At 37.5% G+C, this 20,155-nt stretch overlaps 1 protein-coding gene and 1 non-coding gene across 7 annotated transcripts in view; both read left to right on the plus strand.

Annotated features, from left to right (window-relative positions):
- The window catches only part of Alkbh8 (alkB homolog 8, tRNA methyltransferase), a 49,783-nt gene extending 40,150 nt beyond the window's left edge, over positions 1–9,633 (plus strand). For all 6 annotated transcript variants that reach the window (XM_029543641.1, XM_021207109.2, XM_021207110.2 and 3 more), the window contains 2 exons: positions 4,700–4,849; positions 7,867–9,633. In XM_029543641.1, coding sequence (XP_029399501.1) covers positions 4,700–4,849; positions 7,867–8,424 — 708 coding nt within the window. In that variant the 3' untranslated portion in view covers positions 8,425–9,633. The remainder of the gene's footprint in view (positions 1–4,699; positions 4,850–7,866) is intronic.
- Positions 9,634–17,433: 7,800 nt separating this feature from the next.
- LOC115064991 lies at positions 17,434–17,537 on the plus strand. Its single transcript, XR_003844792.1, has one exon. It is a non-coding gene; the product is annotated as a U6 spliceosomal RNA (small nuclear RNA).
- The last annotated feature ends 2,618 nt before the right edge of the window (positions 17,538–20,155 follow it).

The following is a 20,155-nucleotide window of genomic DNA, read 5'->3' on the forward strand; positions in this document are numbered from 1 at the left end:
ATTAAAGTTTCTTTAATGAATGTGGATGCCATTGCATTTGGAGCATAGAAATTCAGAATTGAGAGTTTCTCTTGGAAGATTTTACCTTTGATGAGTATGAAGTGCCCCTCCTTGTCTTTTGATAACTTTGGGTTGGAAGTCAATTTTATTCGATATTAAAATGGCTACTCCAGCTTGTTTCTTAGGACCATTTGCTTGGAGAATTGTTTTCCAGCCTTTCACTCTGAGGTAGTGTCTGTCTTTTTCCCTGAGGTGGGTTTCTTGTAAGCAGCGAAATGTTGGGTCCTGTTTTTGTAGCCAGTCTGTTAGTCTATGTTTTTTTATTGGGGAATTGAGTCCATTGATATTAAGAGATATTATGGAAAGGTAATTGTTGCTTTCTGTTCTTTTTGTTGTTAGAGTTGGGATTCTGTTCTTGTGGCTATCTTCTTTTAGGTCTGTTGAAGCATTACTTTCTTGCTTTTTCTAGGGCGTAATTACAGTCCTTTTGTTGATGTTTTCCCTTTATTATCCTTTGATGGGCTGTATTCGTGAAAAGATATATGTGAATTTGGCTTTGTCATGGAATACTTTGGTTTCTCCATCTATGGTAATTGAGAGTTTTGCTGGGTATAGTAGCCTGGGCTGGCATTTGTGTTCTCTAAGGGTCTGACATGTACGCCAAGACAGGGTTTGAGCAGCTTCTGCAGCTTCTCGCTGCAGCTTCCTTTATTCTCTCTACAGCAGCTCTCTTCCTCAGCTCTATTCCCTATTCCGTTTATTGTGGGGGATTACCCAATTTATCCCCCTCTACCCTCTGCACTCATCTCTCATCACTCTTCATCATCCAATCAGCATTCAGCACGCTGTGTACATGAGCCATGCACGCAGACAGGGTGCGTGTTGATAGGCCAGTGAGTCAATATCATGCTGTATGAGGCTATGCATCAGGCGGGCAGCATGTAATCATTCAGGTGCGCATAATCAGGTTTTTGGTAAACAAACAGGGAATCACAGGGCTTGGCAGTGATCCAGGGAGCCATCTTGGCTACCGATTCCCATTCCCACACTGGGAAAGTTGAAAACAGGGCCTTAGCAGGAGTAGATTTTTTCTACACTTTGCATTACTTAAAAAACATTATTCATTTATTTTTATTTTATGTATGTTGTTGTTTTGACTGCATATGCCTGTATGCAGATGTTGATCTCCTGGAACAGTAGTTACAGACAATTGTAAGCTGCCATCCTGGGTGCTGGGAATTGAACTTGGGTCTTCAGTAACATCAGCCAGTGCTCTTAACCTCTGACCCTTTCTCTAGCACCCTTGTGTTACTTTGTAAAACATATTTTAGAAAAGTGATTATTAAGCAAAGATTGTGAATATTTTTATCATGATAATTAAAGATAGTGAAATGGTTGTGCCAGTTTAGACTGCCAACAACATTATGTAAGAAGAGTTTTGTCACACTGCTATCAGTTTGAGATATTTTGATTTTTAAAACAGTTTGGGAGTTTTCTGCAGTCCACTCTGCATGCTGAAGGGTGTGCTTGCCTCCTTCTTCTTCTTCTTCTTCTTCTTCTTCTTCTTCTTCTTCTTCTTCTTCTTCTTCTTCTTCTTCTTCTTCTTCTTTTCTTTCTTACTCACCAAGGTAACCATCAATTACTTTCCTGCGTTAAAAGTTATGTATTTGATAGTTTAACAGTAGAAAAATGAAACTTTTATTTTAATGATTTTTTTTTTTAATGTTTTACTTATACTTCCAGAGTCATGTCTTTAGAGTTTTGGTTTGTTTGGTTTTCTTTGAAATTTTTAAAAATCATGAAGGTACAGTTGGGGAGATGATACAGTGCATCATATAAGTGTTTGTATACAAGGAAAAGGACCTGAGTTGAAATCCTCAGAACCCACATAAAACCCAGAGAGCAGATAACAAGTGTCTGTAATCCACTCTCTCCTCCAGTGAGACAGGAGAATTCTTAAAAGGTGGTGGGGCAACTAGCCCAGTGTAAATAGTAGTAAGCAAGAGACTGAATTAAGCAAGTTGGAATGAAAAGACTAACACCTGGGGTTGTCTCCTGATGTCCACACGTGTGCTGTTGCACACATCTTCTTGCCAACATAAACATATCACATGTACACACATAACATACACAAACGGAGGAGATTAAAGAATGTATTTTTAAACCTAACATGAATGTTTATGTCCTTGATATCCATCCAACAGAATGAAATATGTAGCTTTGAAAGTGTCCTTGGGTTCATAGTTTTCTTATAAATAGGCCATCTTTCTGCTCTGTTGTAGACATTATGCAGAATTATGAAGAACTTCAAAAGTGTGATACTATTCTTGGTGTTTATAAAAGGAAGACAAAACAAACAAACAACAACAACAAAAACCCATGATTTAACTATGATGTATGGAAGACTCCCAGACTTTGGCCACTATCAGTGGTATTTGTGTGAAACAATGCCTATTCTTTCTTGTTGATGAGAAGGAATGCTATGCCCAAACTGTCAAAAGCATCTTGTGAGAGGAGAGGGACATTTCCTCTGATTTTGCATGAATGCTGTTCTGATTTTCTTTGTGATTCTTAGCAACTTCCCTCTGAACAACTTGAGGCCTACTTTTAAAGTTTTGTTTTTCAGTCAGATTGGATTTCTTCCTGTTAGCTTTTAGTAAGATTCAGCTTTCAGTCACAACTGGGCATGCTTATGGCTTATTATTTTTTAACTGAATTCAAATGTAGGAAAATATAGCCAACATCAAACTTAGTGTATATTATTTGACTGGAGTTTTGACTCAGAATTTGGGCTTAATTGGCTGAGTTGTATAGAATATAAATGAAAAGAAATTAATGTGATCAGCCAGGCATGGATCTTGAACAAAGAGGAGAGTTAGGAATGATTCTGGTCCTGTTATTAGTAGCCCATTGGGACACCCTATATGGAATTATACCAACGAAAGATTGCTAGTTGGGAACTCTTATCCAACTTCAAAAATTAAAGCAGCTCTAAGAGTTAAATATAGACATCATTTAATACCAGTTGGAAACTGAGTACACATATTAAATATAACAAGGATGGAATTGTGATTTAGCTCAACCAAGAATTGTTTTGGTAAGAAAATCTGTATTCTTTATTTTTAGTGGAACTGCAAGAGCCATAAGAGCCAGTGTTTATTATTATAACGAAAAAATAAATGAGTAAATATGAGCTCAAACTGGCCACCATTGTTGGATTAAATCTGCCACTTTAATTACATATTCTTACAGAAAGAAAAGCATTGCTCATTATTGGATTGGGTTAGGGAAAAATGTCTAGAATAATTATTAAATGGTGGGTTACCACTTTTTGGGTCACTTTTATGTCGTCCTTAGTTTACATGTGCACAAAACAGTGTATAGTTGTGCATGTACATATACTTAGGTATACATAGTACATAAATATTTGGTTGTTTGTATATATGTTACTAAACAGGAAGGCTTATACAAAAACAACAGAGCTATACTGAAAATGAAGCCCTTGAAAATTTTACACAGAATCGAGATGATTATGGGGCTGGCTCATTAGGCCTTACCTGTTTGGGGAAGTGGAAATGTTTGCTCTGCTTGCTGCCTTCAGTGGTACCATTCCCTTAGGATGCATTTCCTATACAGAAAGGTTTAAACAAGTGTACTTTTTACAAACTGTTAGTTCAACACTTTGTTGTTTGTAAGGCTAGGATGTGGGATCTGGGATCAAGGAGGGGAAGAGAGAAGTGGAGTTACCTGGGAAACAATCTCCAGAAACCAATATCAAGGTGCATATCTACTGTATTGCACAGCAGCAAGCCTTTTTATACAGCCTTTAGACTAATGGGGAATCAACATGAGCTCTAGAGTAGGCAAACATCCCTCTGGTATTATGGAGAAGTTCCAGCCTGCCAGTACTCGAGGGTTCCTCCTTAAAGACAGGGAAAGCAGCCACCACCATGTTTTGGTGCCATTCTGAGATTTCACTGATTTGCTAGGATCCTCTGTTTTATGTCATGTGGTATGTCAGCGAACATAATCACTTGTACTATTAGAGTGGTATAGAAGCCTCCACAGGGCCCTACCCAGGAGCCACAATACCCAGATCAGGTGTTTTACAGGAAATAGGTTTAAAAGTTTTAAAAACTGAAATAATCTTTACCAACAATAAAAAAAAATACAACCAAACCAAACCAACAAAAATAAACAGGGTTTTACTGTTTAATACTGGCTGGCCTTGGGGCTGGTGAGATGGCTCAGTGGGTAAGAGCACCCGACTGCTCTTCCGAAGGTCCAGAGTTCAAATCCCAGCAACCACATGGTGGCTCATAACCATCCGTAACAAGATCTGACGCCCTCTTCTGGAGTGTCTGAAGACAGTTACAGTATACTTACTTATAATAAATAAATAAAATCTAAAAAAAAAAAAAGAAAGAAAGAAAGAAAAAAAAAATACTGGCTGGCCTTGCTCCCACCTGCTAGGATGAACTATTTGTGCTACTGTATATGACCTCCACTTTTGGGGGTGGAGTGGGATGGTAATTGATTTTTCTTACTATAATCATGACTTTGTACTGACTGTTATGGTTGGTAATGTTGTCTCCTTATGAATATGAACCATATGTGATTAGTCTAAGGTATGAAATAAACTTCTTGTGATATATAAACCAAATGTTTTGTTTTGTTTTGTTTTGTTTTTAAATCACAGATTGGATGTGATCGTAGCCAGAACCTTGTGGACATTTGTAGAGAGAGGCAGTTCCAGGCCTTAGTCTGCGATGCACTGGCTGTTCCTGTCAGAAGTGGGTCTTGTGATGCTTGCATCTCTATTGCTGTCATTCACCACTTTGCAACTGCAGTGAGTGTTGCTTTTCTCTCTGTAAGAGTCTGTAAGTAAAATGGCAGGAAAAGTGTGGGTGTGGGTGTGTGGAGGTCAAAATAAGCCTTTCCTTTCTTTTTCTTATGATTTATTTATTTATTTTATGTATGTGATTACACTGTAGCTGTACAGATGGTTGTGAGCCTTCATGTGGTTGTTGGGAATTGAATTTTTAGGACCTCTGCTCACTCTGGTCGGACCCACTCTTATCAGTCCCTGCTTGCTCCAGCCCAAAGAGCTCACTCCAGTCAACCCTGCTTGCTCGAGTCAACTCAGTTCGCTCAGTCCCTGCTTGCTCTGACCCAAAGATTTATTTATTATTATAAATAAGTACACTATAGGTGACATCATATGCACCAGAAGAGGGCATCAGCCACCTTGTGGTTGCTGGGATTTGAACTCAGGACCTTCAGAAGAGCAGTCAGTATTCTCACCCGCTGAGCCATCTATCTTGCCAGCACAAGCCTTTCCTTTCTTAAACTTCTTTTCTTTCTTTTATTTTTCTCTAGTTTTTCATGGTTTCAACATGAAGTATCCTCCAAAAATAAAAAAATAAAAAAGGCTTATATACTGAAGGTTTGGCCCCAAGCTTGTTTTTCTGTTAGAAAGTGATTGGGTAATGAGGGTACTAATTCTATCAGTGGACCAATTCATTGACTATTTTATGTTGTATGCGCTATTAAGAGGTAGGGCCCGATTGAAAGAAAAAAGTTCATCAGTAGAGTGGCTTTGAATGGCATATCTCGCCCTGGTTTCCTTTCTTTCCCTCTGCTACGTGCTGCAATCAGATAAGCAGCACTGCCAGGACATTCCCTTCTGTGATGTTCTGCCCAATGTAGTCCTAGGAACAAGAAGCTAAAAGGTTACGGACTGAAATCTGAAGTCTGTGAACCAAAGTAAATCTCCATTTATAATGTTTTTCTTGGACATTTTACCACAGTGACAAAAATCGGTAATAATTCTTTTTGATTGCTTGCTGTATAGCTTTAATGTAGTTTTCCCTCCTCCTTTAGCTTTCTGGATAGTCTTTGGTTACTTTTAATATTTACCATAGGTGACCAATATCTACCTATGACATTAGTCTACTTTGTGCTTTTATACTTGGCTCTTCTAGCAAGATAAGACATCAGAACAACATTTAGCTCCTCTGTCTTTCACGGTAGCATTACTATATATTTGTTTGTTGTTTTAGGCTCTTGGTATTTATTTATACTGTTGAATATTTACTCTATCTAGTACTTCTTCTTTGAAGCACTTTTTTTTTTTATTGGATATTTTCTTTATTTACATTTCAAATGCTATTCCCTTTCCAGTTTCCTCTTTGGAAACTTCCTATTGCATCTCCCCTCCCCCTGCTTCTATAAGGGTTCTCCGCCATTCACCCACCCACCCATTCCTGCCTCCCCTCCCTGGCATTCCTCTACACTGGGGCATCAAGCCTTCACAGGACCAAGGGTCTCTCCTCCAATTGATGCCTGACAAGACCATCCTTTGCTACATATGCGGCTGGAGCTATAGGTCCCTCCATGTGTATACTCTGGTTGGTGGTTTAGTCCCTGGGACCTCTGGGGAGTCTGGTTGGTTGATAATGTTGTTCTTCCTATGGGGTTGCAAACCCCTTCAGCTCTTTCAGTCCTTTAACTCCTCCATTGGAGACCCCGAGCTCAATCCAATGGTTGCCTGAAAGCATCCACATCTGTATTGGTTCTGGCAGAACCTCTGAGGGCACAGCTACATCAGGCTCCTGTCAGCAAGCACTTCTTGGCATTAACAATAGTGTCTGGGTTTGGTATATGGGATGGATCCCCAGGTGGGACAGTCTCTGGATGGCCTTTCCTCAGTCTCTGCTCCACACTTTGTCTCTGTATTTCCTCCCATGAGTATTTTGTTCCTCCTTCTAAGAAGAACTGAAGCATCCACACTTTGGTCTTCCTTCTGGAGTTTCATGTGGTCTGAAAAACTAGCTTTCTTTTGCTTAAAGAATTATTTTTGTTATTTTTATTTAAGTATAGTTTATATTGACAGCACATCCTCTTATATTTTGTGTCATTGAACTCTCCTTATTTAAAAAATATTATTTTGAGTATATTTTGAAAATTGATAGTGTTTTCTATATTTGCAGCCATTTTTCATCTCTGCTTCGTTCTAGGTAATTTATTCTGGCTTGAATGCTAGCTCAATAATTCTCTGTAGAGATATATGTAATATGTTAAATTCATGTGTTGTTTTTGATGATTCTAGAACTTAATTTCTTCTTTATTCAAATTTTTTCTAGCTTTGTGGACATATTAGTTCTATTTATGTTAAAGTCTTTGAGGGTGTTTTTAATGGAAAATAAGTCTTGTTTTATTTGTAACTAGACACATGTTAATAGTTGTTTTAATATACTCACTTATAATATGAGTCACTATAAAATAATTGAAATGATGAAATATAAAATTTTTAACTTGCATTTTTTTATGTGTTATCTGTGTGTATATTGATGTGACTGTGCATTTGCCACAGAGTATTGTTTGTATGTCAGAGAACAACTGTGAGACTGAATTTTCTCCACCAAATGGGTTCTGGGAATTGATTCAGGTCATCAGGCATTGACAAGAACATTTACCCACGAAGCCATCTCCGTAGCCCAAAATATACATTGTTTAATTCTTAATTAAATTGAACATAACTATGTTTTTTCTATGACATAACAGAGTTGTACTAAGAGCCTGGTGTCCTTAGGCCACTGAATCTTGTTTTCTGCTTGTATTTTATTCCCGCTCACTGTGAATTAAAATTCAGTCAAGCCCAGCCTGCAGACTTGCTTATCAGTGCCTTAGCCAGGTCTTTCATGTACAGTTTTGAGCACCAGCAAACAGTTCTACATTTAATTAGGTTTCCCCACTTTTCTCTGTCTCCTCAGGGTTGATAAATTACACTCATTTCATTTTATGGGGTTTTTGTTAATTTGTTTATTTCTTTGTTTTTTTTTTTTTTTTTTTTTTTTTTTTTAGGAGCGTAGAGTGGAAGCTCTCCAAGAACTTGCCCGTCTCCTGAGACCTGGTGGGCAGGCCCTCATTTATGTCTGGGCAATGGAACAAGAGTATAAAAATCAGAAGTCCAAGTATCTCAGAGGAAAGAGAATTAGCCAAGGAGATAAAGATGAGCTAAACAGTGCCACATCCACGGAAGAATTTCTAGTAAATCAAACGCCTGAGGGGGTCAGTAAAGACCCAGCATTGTCTGTCCACTCCAGTAGTAACACCAAGGAAGAAGAGTATAAGTCAAAGAAAGTTCCTAATTCTGAACTCCCTATTCATATAAATAGGACGTGTTTTCATTCCCAAGATGTGCTGGTTCCCTGGCACCTCAAAGGAAATCCTGGTAAAGACAAAGCTGTTGAACCATCTGGAGTAGCAGGATGTCCTGACCCAAGTTCTGTGTTTCATCGTTATTACCATATTTTCTGTGATGGAGAATTGGAAGCTTCCTGCCAGGCTGTGGGTGATGTTAGCATTCTGCAGAGCTATTATGATCAAGGGAATTGGTGTGTTATTCTTCAAAAGGTCTGATTATTTATCTATACATATCATGTGTAAAGAAAAAAAATGCCAATCTGTTTTTGAAAAGGAAACTAAATTATCTCTTTAAATAATGAGGAAATTTGGGTAATGTTAACAAAGGAGAACTGAGAACAGAGATACTTAGGAAACATTTTTGTCTATTCCCATTGTCTGACTTCATAAATGTAGGTTCCTCTTATATGTCTTTTAAGTATGGTGTTTGACATTAACTTGTGAAAAGTCTGTGATGTTTGTTTATATATAGCATTTGAAGATAAGCTTTTGTGTTAAAATCTTTTTATAACTCCTAACATTTGTAGGGTCGTAATGAAGCAATTATGTGATTTTTTTAATGAAGAGGATACTCCTGGACAAAAAGAAAGTACCTGAAGTTTTATCTGAAATTGTTCAAAAAAAAAAAATCATACTTTCTCACTGCTGTTCTTGCTATTACATTCTGGATGCCTGCCCAGAAATACTTTAGCTAGAAGATTCTCAGAAATTAATAGAAATTTAATTCAACAGATACTCATTAAACACACACCCTATACTAAGTAGTATTAAATACTAGGAATGGAGTTGTAAATAAGTAAAAGAGGTTGGGGTGTAGATGAATTGAAGAACCTATGTTTGTCATTGAAGCTCTGGATTTAGTACCGATTACCACAAACAGAGACAAACCAGCAGAAAACAAGAACGAAGCACCTAGAGAGCTTACCTTCAAGAAGGAATGGCTGATAAAAGCAAACAAATAAGTAAATATGGTGTGTGTGGTGATCATAAATGCCATGTAAAGAGTACAGAAGGGATATTAGTCTATGAAAAAAAGATTACTTTTCAATGGCTAAAATAACTACTAATCCCGACTAACTTATTAGCAGAAGTTACTATTCCTGATCCATTGATCTAAGCTCTAAAGATAACTCTAATATTTCCCTTTAATACTTAAATTGCAAAAGATAAAATGTTTTCAGTGAAACCAAACATTCATTGTTCTTGCAGTCACAATTGGCTGTTTCTTACTCACAGTTTGTCTCAATTCAGGACAGGGGTTGCATTTTTATCTAGTCAGTGAAACCAAAAGCATGTTCTTGGAAAGTATTAGTAAAATTGATGAATATCTACCCAGAATGAGTTGACCAGGGGGAAATTTTTGTGATTTTTGTAATTGCCTCAATTAAAAAAAAAAAATTAAAAGTAACATGTAAATGTTTTAAAGCCATCATGTTCTATAAAAATGTTTGTAATTAACATTTTATTAAATTGTAGGATTTTTTAAAATTCTATTTGCATATACAATTTTGTTGTCTATTTTTTTTTCTCTTTTGAGAGGATATCTCATATAGTCCAGGTTGACCTCAATCTTGCTATGTAGCCAAGGATCATCTTGAATACCTGATTCTCCTACTTTCACCTCTCCAGTCCTGAGATTACATGTACCACCACAGCAGACTGAAATAAATATATATATATATGAAAAAATAAGATGTTGATTCTATATTAAAGCAGCAGTTCTCAACCTGTAGGTCATGACCCCTTTGGGGGTCAAATGACCCTTAAAAATAAGGAAATAATAAATATTTACATTATGGTTACCATTAGAAAGAATAAATATTTACATTATGATTCATAATTGTAGCAAAATTATAGTTATGAAGTAGCAACAAAAATAAATTTATGGTTGGGGTCACTACAACATTGAAGTGTCACAGCATTAGGAAGGTTGAGAACCACTGTATTAAAGGAACATGTAGACAAGTGAAATGGCTTCATTGGTACAGGAATGTGCTACCAATCCTGACACCCTGAGTCCCCAGGACCTATATATCCACTTATACCTATGCAATCACACATACATACACACAAACAAACACAAATGTGCGCACAAATACTCATACAAGTAAATAAATACCTCCTTTAGAGAAAGGGTTTCACTCTGTAGTTTGACTGTCTTGGAACTATCTAAATTGAACAGGATGTTCTTGAACTCACAGAAACCTGCCTGTCTCTGCCAAGTGCTGGAATTGAAGGCAAGTGCCACCATGTCCAGCTGAATACATTAAAATATATATATATATATATATATATATATATATATATATATATATGATTTTTAGCTGTTCCTAAAACAAAGTTTGAATATTGTGCTTGTGAATTTAAGTTTCCAAGTAAACAAGTTAGCCATGTTGACTGATCATAAGAACAAAATCTCTTGAAATGTATATTTACTCATTAGGCTAATTTTAATATTTCCTTATTCTTGAATATTTTAGAAATAAACTTAAAGGCAGGCATGAGTCTCCTCCGCTCCGAAGTCTGAATCCCAGAGTTCAAAACTGGCTAGGGTTACATAGTGAAACTGTAATGGCTGGTTTTTTGTGTCAACTAGACACAAGCTGGAGTTATCACAGAGAATGGAGCCTCCCTTGAGGAAGTGCCTCCATGAGATCCAACTGTGCCACGCCTACTCCAGTGGAAACTGCATGACAGGCCCAAAAGCTTGTACACCATTCTGAGGCAACAAGTTTCACAGAAACTTAGTCTCCTGGAATCTTGGCATCCCATAGCACAAATGCTCCAAACTTTGTCCTTGCATCAGTCAGTGAACGGATTTGTGTGCTTTCCTTCAGTATTGTTTTATTATAAGTACCTCCAAGGAATGATTTGACATATAGCTAAGTTCGATTGGCCTCCACCAGTGTTCCAATATCCTTGGAAATGGTTGAGCTGACCTTGGGTTTTGAATTTAGTAAGAATGCTACTCATTCAGACGAAATGCCACCAGTGTAGATAGTAAAAGAAATCAGGCATTACAATTTACTAGATAAGAGCTAGAAATCTCAGGGCTAGTTCTACAAAGTAAACTTAGAATAACAGCTGAGTCACTTCCATATACAGGAATTTACAATGGCCTAGGAAGAAGGAAGGCTGTGGTCTAAGAAGGAACTAGAGGAAATACTTAGAATAACAGCTGAGTCACTCCCATATACTGGAATTTACAATGGCCTAGGGAGAAGATGGATTGTTCAATAGACTAGAATTGGAGCTATGGCAAGGGCATAAAGCCTTCTGGCTTCTAAAAATAAGCTAAACTTAGTTGGAGCTGCTTTTTATCCCAGTTGTAAACACTGCCTGGTTCCTTTCAGTTTTATGTGTGCATTTCTGTTTTGTGTAAAGAGTCATTTTGCATTGGGTAACCTCAATGTACCTTGGTTGACCTTAATGTATCACCTAACTTCCTCGTTTTCTTCTGTCATATAAGTCTGATGCTTGCTTTGAGACATTACATACAGATCCAACACTTTCTCTGCTGTTTGTCACCCTGCCGACTCCTTGCCCACCTGAGTACTGGAACCCTGATTCTCCTGAGGGTTGATGGACTGACTGAGTCCAGTCCAAGGCACAACTATAAGGCATTTTCTCAATTAGTAATCAAGGTAGGAGGGCCCCACTGTGGGTGGTGCCATCCCTGGACTGGCAGTCTTGGGTTTTATATGAAAGCAAGCTAAGCAAGCCAGGGGAAGCAAGCCAGTAACATTCCTCCATGGCCTCTGAATAAGCTCCTGTTTCCTGACCTGCTTGAGTTCCAGCCCTGAACTCTAGTGATGAACAGTTTGGAAGTGTAAGCTGAATAAACTCTTTCCTTCCCAACTTGCATCTTGGTCATGATGTCTTGTGCAGGAAATCCTATCTTTAAAAAAAAAAAAAAAAAAAAAAAAAAAAAGTAAATCAGACAAATCTGTTACTTGTGTCATTTCCATCATTTCTTCTTTGAAAGGGCATCCTTGGGTCAAACGTATAGTAGGAAATAAGTTCATTGACCCTGCAAGGCCTAAATGCAACTTATTGTATGTTTTCTACCAATAGAATTAAGAAGTGTATGTACTGGTTAGTTTTGTGTCAACTTGACACAGCTGGAGTTATCCCAGAGAAAGGAGCTTTAGTTGGGGAAATGCCTCCATGAGATCCAGCTGTGGGGCATTTTCTCAATTAGTGATCAAGGAGGAGAGGCCCCTTGTGGGTGGGAATCATTTCTGGGCTTGTAGTCTTGGATTCTATAAGACACCAGGCTGAGGAAGCCAGGAGAGGCAAGCCAGTAAAGAACATCCCTCCATGGCTCCTGCATCAGTTCCTGCTCCCTGACCTGCTTGAGTTCCAGTCCTGCATCCTTTGGTGATCAACAGCAGTATGAAAATGTAAGCCAAATGAACCCTTTCCTCCCCACCTTGCTTCTTGATCATGATATTTGTGCAGGAATAAAAACCCTGACTAAGACACTGTATGTGGGTTTTTGTTACTACTCATTCCTAGCACTGTCAGGCTGCCTAGCTATACCTTTGTAATTAGAGTTTTCTTGAGACTAAATAGGAACTGCCAGTGTGAAAACCTTGCTAAGTTTCTCCTAAAGTCTTTAGTAGATAACTTTTTTATTTTTTCATAAAAAAACTGTCATAAAGCAAGAAAAATATAAACTATAATGGCAATTAGATTTTTTCATTTATGACTATAATTCTGAAGAATTCTGTAGTTAATAAGGAAAGGATCTTATTATATTGTGTCTCATAATTCACTCTTGTACTGTATATCAGTTTTTTGGTTTTTTGTTTGATTTTTTTGTTTTTCGAGACAGGGTTCTCTGTGTAGCTCTGGCTGTCCTGGAACTCATTTTGTAGACCAGGCTGGCCTCGAACTCAGAAATCTGCCTGCCTCTGCCTCCCGAGTGCTGGGATTAAAGGTGTGCACCACCATGCCCGGCTGTATATCAGTTTTTTTAATGAAAGTACCTCATAGATGAGAGGAACAATAATTTAGCTGTGTTCATACCATATTAAAACTATGATTTTTGGATGCCCTGTTCAAATCAGAACCCTGTGAAATAAAAGGTTAAGAAACAATAATGGGACTATGACAATGTGATTCATGTTTTTCATATTCGAAGAATTTTAGCTGAAGTTTTTAAAATATAAGCTGTCATAATCTTGTGGCAGCTGTGAGCCTCCCTTGAGGGCTTCCCACATACCTTCATAGCTATGTCTGACCTGAAGTAAATTTGTCTTGTTATATATTCTGGTCTGAATGAAAAATGACCCACAACATGTTTGTGTATTTAACTACTTAGTCACGGGTTGGTGGTGCTATTTGGGGAGGTTATGGAACAGTTACATTGTAGAGCCTTGCTGGAGGAAGTATTGTGGAGGACGTTAAGGATTTTTTACCTTTTCCCACTTCCTGCTTCATGTATGTGGATGAGATGTGATCGCTCAGCTTCCTACTGTAGAAATCTGGTGCCATGATGGACTGTTCATTCCTGTGGAACAGTAGGACAAAATAAATTCCTTCTATAAATTGCTTTTTTGTCATAGTATTTTCTCACTGCAACAAGAAGAGACTGATACACAGGTTTTTAAGATAATATTTTCAAGTCAGATGTTTTTAAAACTGAACTCTACCACTTAGTAGTGGTTAGAATTTGGCAAATACATATCTGAAAGAGAAAAATTACAATACTCAGTTGCAGTTTTATTGGATGGATTATATGAAAGAGTATAACTATTTCAAACACTTTTTACACAAAGGGCAGTAAATGCCAGCTTGCTCTATCCTCATGTCCTACCCTAACTATACACCTGGAAGCAATGTAGTTTTACCTTTCCTCATGTATTTGTGTATGCAGTCAATTTGGCACTGACATTCATTAATACACCTCTATGATTCTTTGTGGTTAATTTATTGATTTTCCTGTTGCAGGTCAGGCATAATTCTTGTTGGAGAAAGTGGTATATTATGCCCAGTGGTGGGTTGTAGAAAGGGCAGTTAGAATAAGCATAATTGAGAAATATACATTATGATCTGAATTGACATATTTTCCCCATAGGAAAAAAAAGATGTAGATCAGGTTTGGAAGCTAAGAGAGCGAGAAAGCTGGAGGCTTTCAGTTTCTAAAAAAGTGCAGACAGTTCTCTGTAAGAAGAGGAGTTTTAAGTGAAGATTTGACTGAATTTGGAGAGTTAGTTATATACTTATATGTGGAAACAGGACTTCAGATTGAGAGAAAATCTAGTGTAAAATGCTAAGGTAAAGGGCCAAAGTGAAGAAATGCAAGGAGGAGGTGTGTATGTAACAGAAAGAGTGAGACTCAGCCATGTGTGCATGGATTCTCTCCCTTTCCAGTAGGAAGATGACCATTGTTAATCTACCCAGCCTCTGTCATATATACCAATCTAACAAATATCCATTTTATAATAAATGTATTCTGTTGGTTTTGTTACTCTAGAGAACCCATCTGCTACATGAATGAAACAGTATAACTACTACATACATAGCATATTTATATTGTGTTTATAAGTAAGATGATGTTCATTAAAGTTCATTAAAGAAGGATGTGTGACAGCTTTATTCAAATTTTACTTTATATACAATGAACTTGAGTATCTTTAGATTTGACCTCTTCAAGAGGTCCTTGAATTCTTCCACCATCCCTACCTGAACCCCAGATACTGAGGAATTGTTACAGTTGGAGACAAGGTCAGAGACAATATAGGATATGCCAAAATTTTGTTGGTTATCATTTTGAGATTGCAGGCTCTTTGGACCAAGTGACATCTTTAGTTCCACTTTGAAGGGAACATCTGGCTTCTGTGTGAAGATTAGACAGTAATTGGATAAAAGGGACCAGTCAGGAAGTTTTTAATGTAATCCAAATGATTAGTGAGTATTAGTTTGTGATAGTGATAAGCATTGGATAGTAGAACAGTATTCTTTGGGTTATAGATTGGAAGGTAGAAAGCCAAAAGCTTCTGGTTAATAGGTATGGTGTGAGGGAATACAAAGTGCCCATCATGTCTTTGTAGTTTCTATAGCCTATTTTCCCAGGGCTGCCATTCTTCAGTCTGGATGCATTTTGATATCCATTTTTCTCTTCTGTGATACAGGCATAGGCCTTTAGTTATACTGCCCCAAGCAAATCTTGCAGATAATGCATCTGCAGACAACCACAGCAGTTGCTGTAGTATAGAAGTTCTACTCATTGCTGAACAGCGTGTTAAGATAGGAATAAGAAGAACACAGAACACTGTGCAACAATCACGATCACAAATTCATTTAGCAACCATTACACTGAGACAGACACATACATTCAGGGATTCCAAATCACATAGGCAGCAGGATAACAAGCAACTGGTGCTCCTTTATTTAATAAACAACAAAAAGAAGTTGCTTACCGCCAGGTGGTGGTGGCGCACGCCTTTAATCCCAGTACTTGGGAGGCAGAGGCAGGCAGATTTCTGAGTTTGAGGCCAGCCTGGTCTACAAAGTGAGTTCCAGGACAGCCAGTTCTATATAGAGAAACCCTGTCTCGAAACAAAACAAAACAAAAAACAACAACAAAAAAGAAGTTGCTTACCTATGAGCCAGACATGCTGAGCATAACATTCAAATGCCCTCTGAAGAAAAAAGAAAGCTTGCTCCAAGCTCTCTTGCTGCCTCACCTGAGGTGGTGTAGCTTTATTTATAGGTTCCAGAAACCTTTACAAGAAAAAGAAAAAAAAAATCCACTGTGGAGGAAGAAAGGAAAAATATAAGACATCATTTCAAAACACAAATCTCATCTTGTTGAAAAAAGCAAGTGAAGGTAGTATTGATTATTAAGACATGAGAAACAAGCAATCATTGGTAATAGTCAGAAACTGGAAATAACACAGATGTGCTTCAACAGAAGAATAGATAAAGAAAATGTGGTTCATTTGCACAATGGAATACGATTCAGCTATTAAATCCGAATAGTGAATTTTGCAAATATCAAATTTGCATCATGAATTTTGCAGGCAAATGGATGAAACTAGAAAATATCCTGAGTGAGTTAACTGAGACTCAAAAGGACATTCATGGTATGTACTCACTGACAAGTGGATGTTAACCATAAAGTACAGAATACCAGTGATACACCCCACAGGCCATAAGAAGTGAAATAAGAGGGAAGGCCAATGTGAGAATGTTTGAATCTCACTTAGAAGGAGAAACAAAATAATGATGGGAGACAGGGAAAGAGGGAGGGACCTGGGTCGGAGAGGGGAGAGGGAGGGGAAAGGGGACAGGACCATGTATGGGGAGAGATGGAAGAGAAACCCAGGAGAATGAATGGAAATATGCAGCTCCTGGGGTTGAGTGGTGGTGGAGAATCTCTAGCAAGTTCCAAAGTCCTGAGATGTAAGAGACTTCTAGGACTCAATGTAGGTAACCTTAGCCAAAATGCCCAATAATGGAGAGATGGAACTTGAACAGTCCACCTCCAGTAGTTAGATAGGGCCCCCCAATGGACAGATGCGCAACCCACTCTCAAAATTTTTGGCCTAGAATTGTTCCTGTCTTAAAGAAATGCAGAGACAAAAATTGAGCAGAGACTGAAGGAGTGGCTAACTAGTGACTGGCCCAATTTGGGATCCATCCCATAGTCAGGCAACAAACCCTGACACTATTTAATACTGATGCTGTGTTGTGCTTGTAGGAGCCTATAATGGCTGTCTTCTGAAAGGCTCTACCAGCAGCTGACTGTGACACATGGAAATACTTAGAGCCAACCATTGGACTGAGGCCCGGTACCCCTGTGGAAAAGTTAGGGGAATGATTGAAATAACTGAAGGGGATGATAACCCCATGGGAAGACCAACAGTGTCAACTAACATGAACTCCTGAGAGCTTCCAGAGATTCTGAGGTAGTTCTGAAGCCTCCAACACATATGTAGCAGAGAACTGACTGCCTTGTTTGGCCCCAGTTGGAGAGGATGTGCCTATTCCTGTAGAGACTTGATGATCCAGAGAAGGGGAATACCGGACCCTCCCAGACGTGAAGGAGAGGGGGCATGGAGTGAAGAACTCTGGGAGGGGCAACCAGAAGGCAGGCAACATTTGACATGTAAATAAATAAAATAATTAATTAAAAAAGAAACCAAGAAGAAAAATGAGTGTTTATTCTTGCTTTCAGTCTCCAGAAAGGAAATTGAATCTTTTTAGCAAATAAAACTGGACTTGGCAGCATACATACTAAAAATGAAACAATACAGTGAAGATTAGTATAGCCCCTGCACAAGGATGATGCTTAAATTTATGAAGCATTCCATAAAACAAAAGAAAGCACATAAATCACTCTAAAATGATAATGTGAGGGGAGAGAATTATGTTTGAGAAGGAAGGTTCTCTTCACCTGTTGTCCATAAATAAGTTATAGAGGGTTTGTGAATATGTAACACTTTTGAAGCAAGCATGTGTGTGAAATGTCCATTTATTAGCTTCCTCAGAGTTAATATATGTGACCTTCCTATGCTTATGTTTACAAAATTACAAGTAGCAACAATTAGCATAAGAAGCACTAGTATCTTTGAATACTAGTTTATGTTTTCTAGATGCTAATGGTGCCTGTAGAATATAATTAGATGAGAATACGCTAAATTTATACTTGATTTCTATGAAGCAGGATTCTAATCAATATTAACTTGAATCACCAAAAGAGGTGACATAGCTCCTAGAGTTGAATCAGACCCAAGATTCTTTGAATGAAGTCAAGGCTGGGTTTCTTTTAGGAAGAAGTCGACTACTCTGACTAAAACCTACCCTCTTAATCTTTGTCTCATTCTGGAAAAAGACTGACTTTCAAACAGGGTAACTGGATTAGGGAAAGAGACATAATCAGACATTTGGGCATAACTAGACACTGGCTTTTAACTGAGAGTCATCTTAAAAAACTCAAAATGTCACCAGCTTTAATTAGAGGCTTGAGAAGGGTACATTATCAGTGGAATTTAGCTCAGTTCCATCTCACAGTAGGTGTAGTGGATTCCTCAATCCATATTGTAGTTATGTCCTCAGTTCTAAGATACGTAACTGGAAAGGAAATACTCAACAGCTTGCACAGATTCTCTGATCTATGGTGTGTCCAGGATTACTATTTAAGTAAGGACATCCGAAAGTCACTAATGGAGGTAGTAAGGCTTGAAAAGGTTGCAGAGATTACAGCGTTTTGTGTTGCAGGGGTGAGTTTTCTTAGAGACTGGAATGGTGTTCTTTTTTAATTATGCCACATTTCATTTCATCTTTTCATACAATATAGAAGACAAATGGATCTTGAAGAATTATTAAGAAATCCAGCCATGTCATGGCTCTTATATAGCTACGATTTTAGGTGTGGGCTAATTTTTGGAGTAAATAAATAACAGATGCAGCTAAATTAACTACCAAAATATATTTTTAATTAATTTTCTCTTTTTGTAGGTTACTCTAAGTAAATATCATTTCAGCAAATTATTTAAGGAATTCTTTTTTAGTGATAAGGAACAAACCTGGTTTTAGGTTCTTGATCTATAATTTAATCCAAAGCATACATTTTTATGTTATCTTTTACTTAGCAGCAAGCAATAATAGCTAATGAAGCCTCCTAGAAGGCCTGCTTTCATGTCTAGTTATTTAAAGGTCTACCCCCATGACTCTCTCAAGCTTTATTGATTACTGCTTTCCCTAAATGCTGTAACAATACAGTTTTCACTTCAGAATTTCAAGTTATGAATTGATTGTGCCTTTCATTGTTCATTATCACTCCATGGTTCTTTGCTTACCAAATTCTTCTAACAACAGCTCCCAAACACGGTGAGTGATTTGCTCTTTCCTCAAGACTCACACTTCTCTGATTTTCTGCAATGCTGTCAAAGTGAGCTGTATAAAAACTTAAAGATCTTTGTACCTAACCAAACTCTATGAGTAACTACTAATTCTTAGCAGTGAATCTTGTAAATAATGATTTATTATCCTTTTATTGCTATTGTTGAAACTACAGCTGTTGGATTCCATAGAGAGAGAATGTGGATTTGAAACAAGAAAAAAAATTAGCTTTGGAAAAGAAAATTGACCCTGTGTTCGATTTTAAACTAGACATAGTTTAAACTCAACCTAGAGCCTTGGACACTGTAGTGTTTGGATCTCTCTCCCAAAATTTTTACACGAGTGAAGATTTCCTTAATACATGAAAAATCTGTGTGATTCTAGTTACACAACAACATTCGTGATGCATATTATTTTAGTCACTGTTCTAGTGCTATGAAGAGATACCATGACCATGGAAATTCTTAGAAAACATATTATTGAAGAGCAGCCCACAGTTTTAGAGGGTTAGTCTACAATCATCACGAGAAGGAGTATGGTTGAATGCACAGCACTGGAGTAGTGGCTGAGAGATACATCCTGATCTCCAGGCAGAGACCTGGCATCAGTTTTTGTAACCTCAGATTCCATCTCCAGTTACACACTTCCCCCAATAAAACCACTCCTATTCCTTCTAGTCCTTTAGAACATCTCCACTCTTTGATGTCTAAACATTCAAATATATGTGCTTATGGGGGTCATTTTTATATAAAATAACTTTTATTTACATAATTTTTATCTACAGAACATAACTGCCTTTGTAGAACAATAAAGTTTACAAATGACAGCGTTACATCTTTTGTCAAAAACTTCAAACAAGGCAGTATATATGATCACTTCCATTTAGAATAATATGGTGGTAGAGAATAGATATAGAATAGTCTGTGTCTTATTTATTTATCAATAATTAGACTTTTAAATCATAATTGGTTACCTGATAAGATATAAGTGATCAAGAGGAAAAAATCAAGAAAAAGGAAAGACTTTTATTACATCTTCTTGAAGATTTATAAAAACAAAATTTTGCAATATTCTTATATCATCATAGATCTTT

This window comes from Mus pahari, chromosome 10 (assembly GCF_900095145.1).
Source record: "Mus pahari chromosome 10, PAHARI_EIJ_v1.1, whole genome shotgun sequence".
In the NCBI taxonomy this organism is placed as follows: domain Eukaryota; kingdom Metazoa; phylum Chordata; class Mammalia; order Rodentia; family Muridae; genus Mus; species Mus pahari.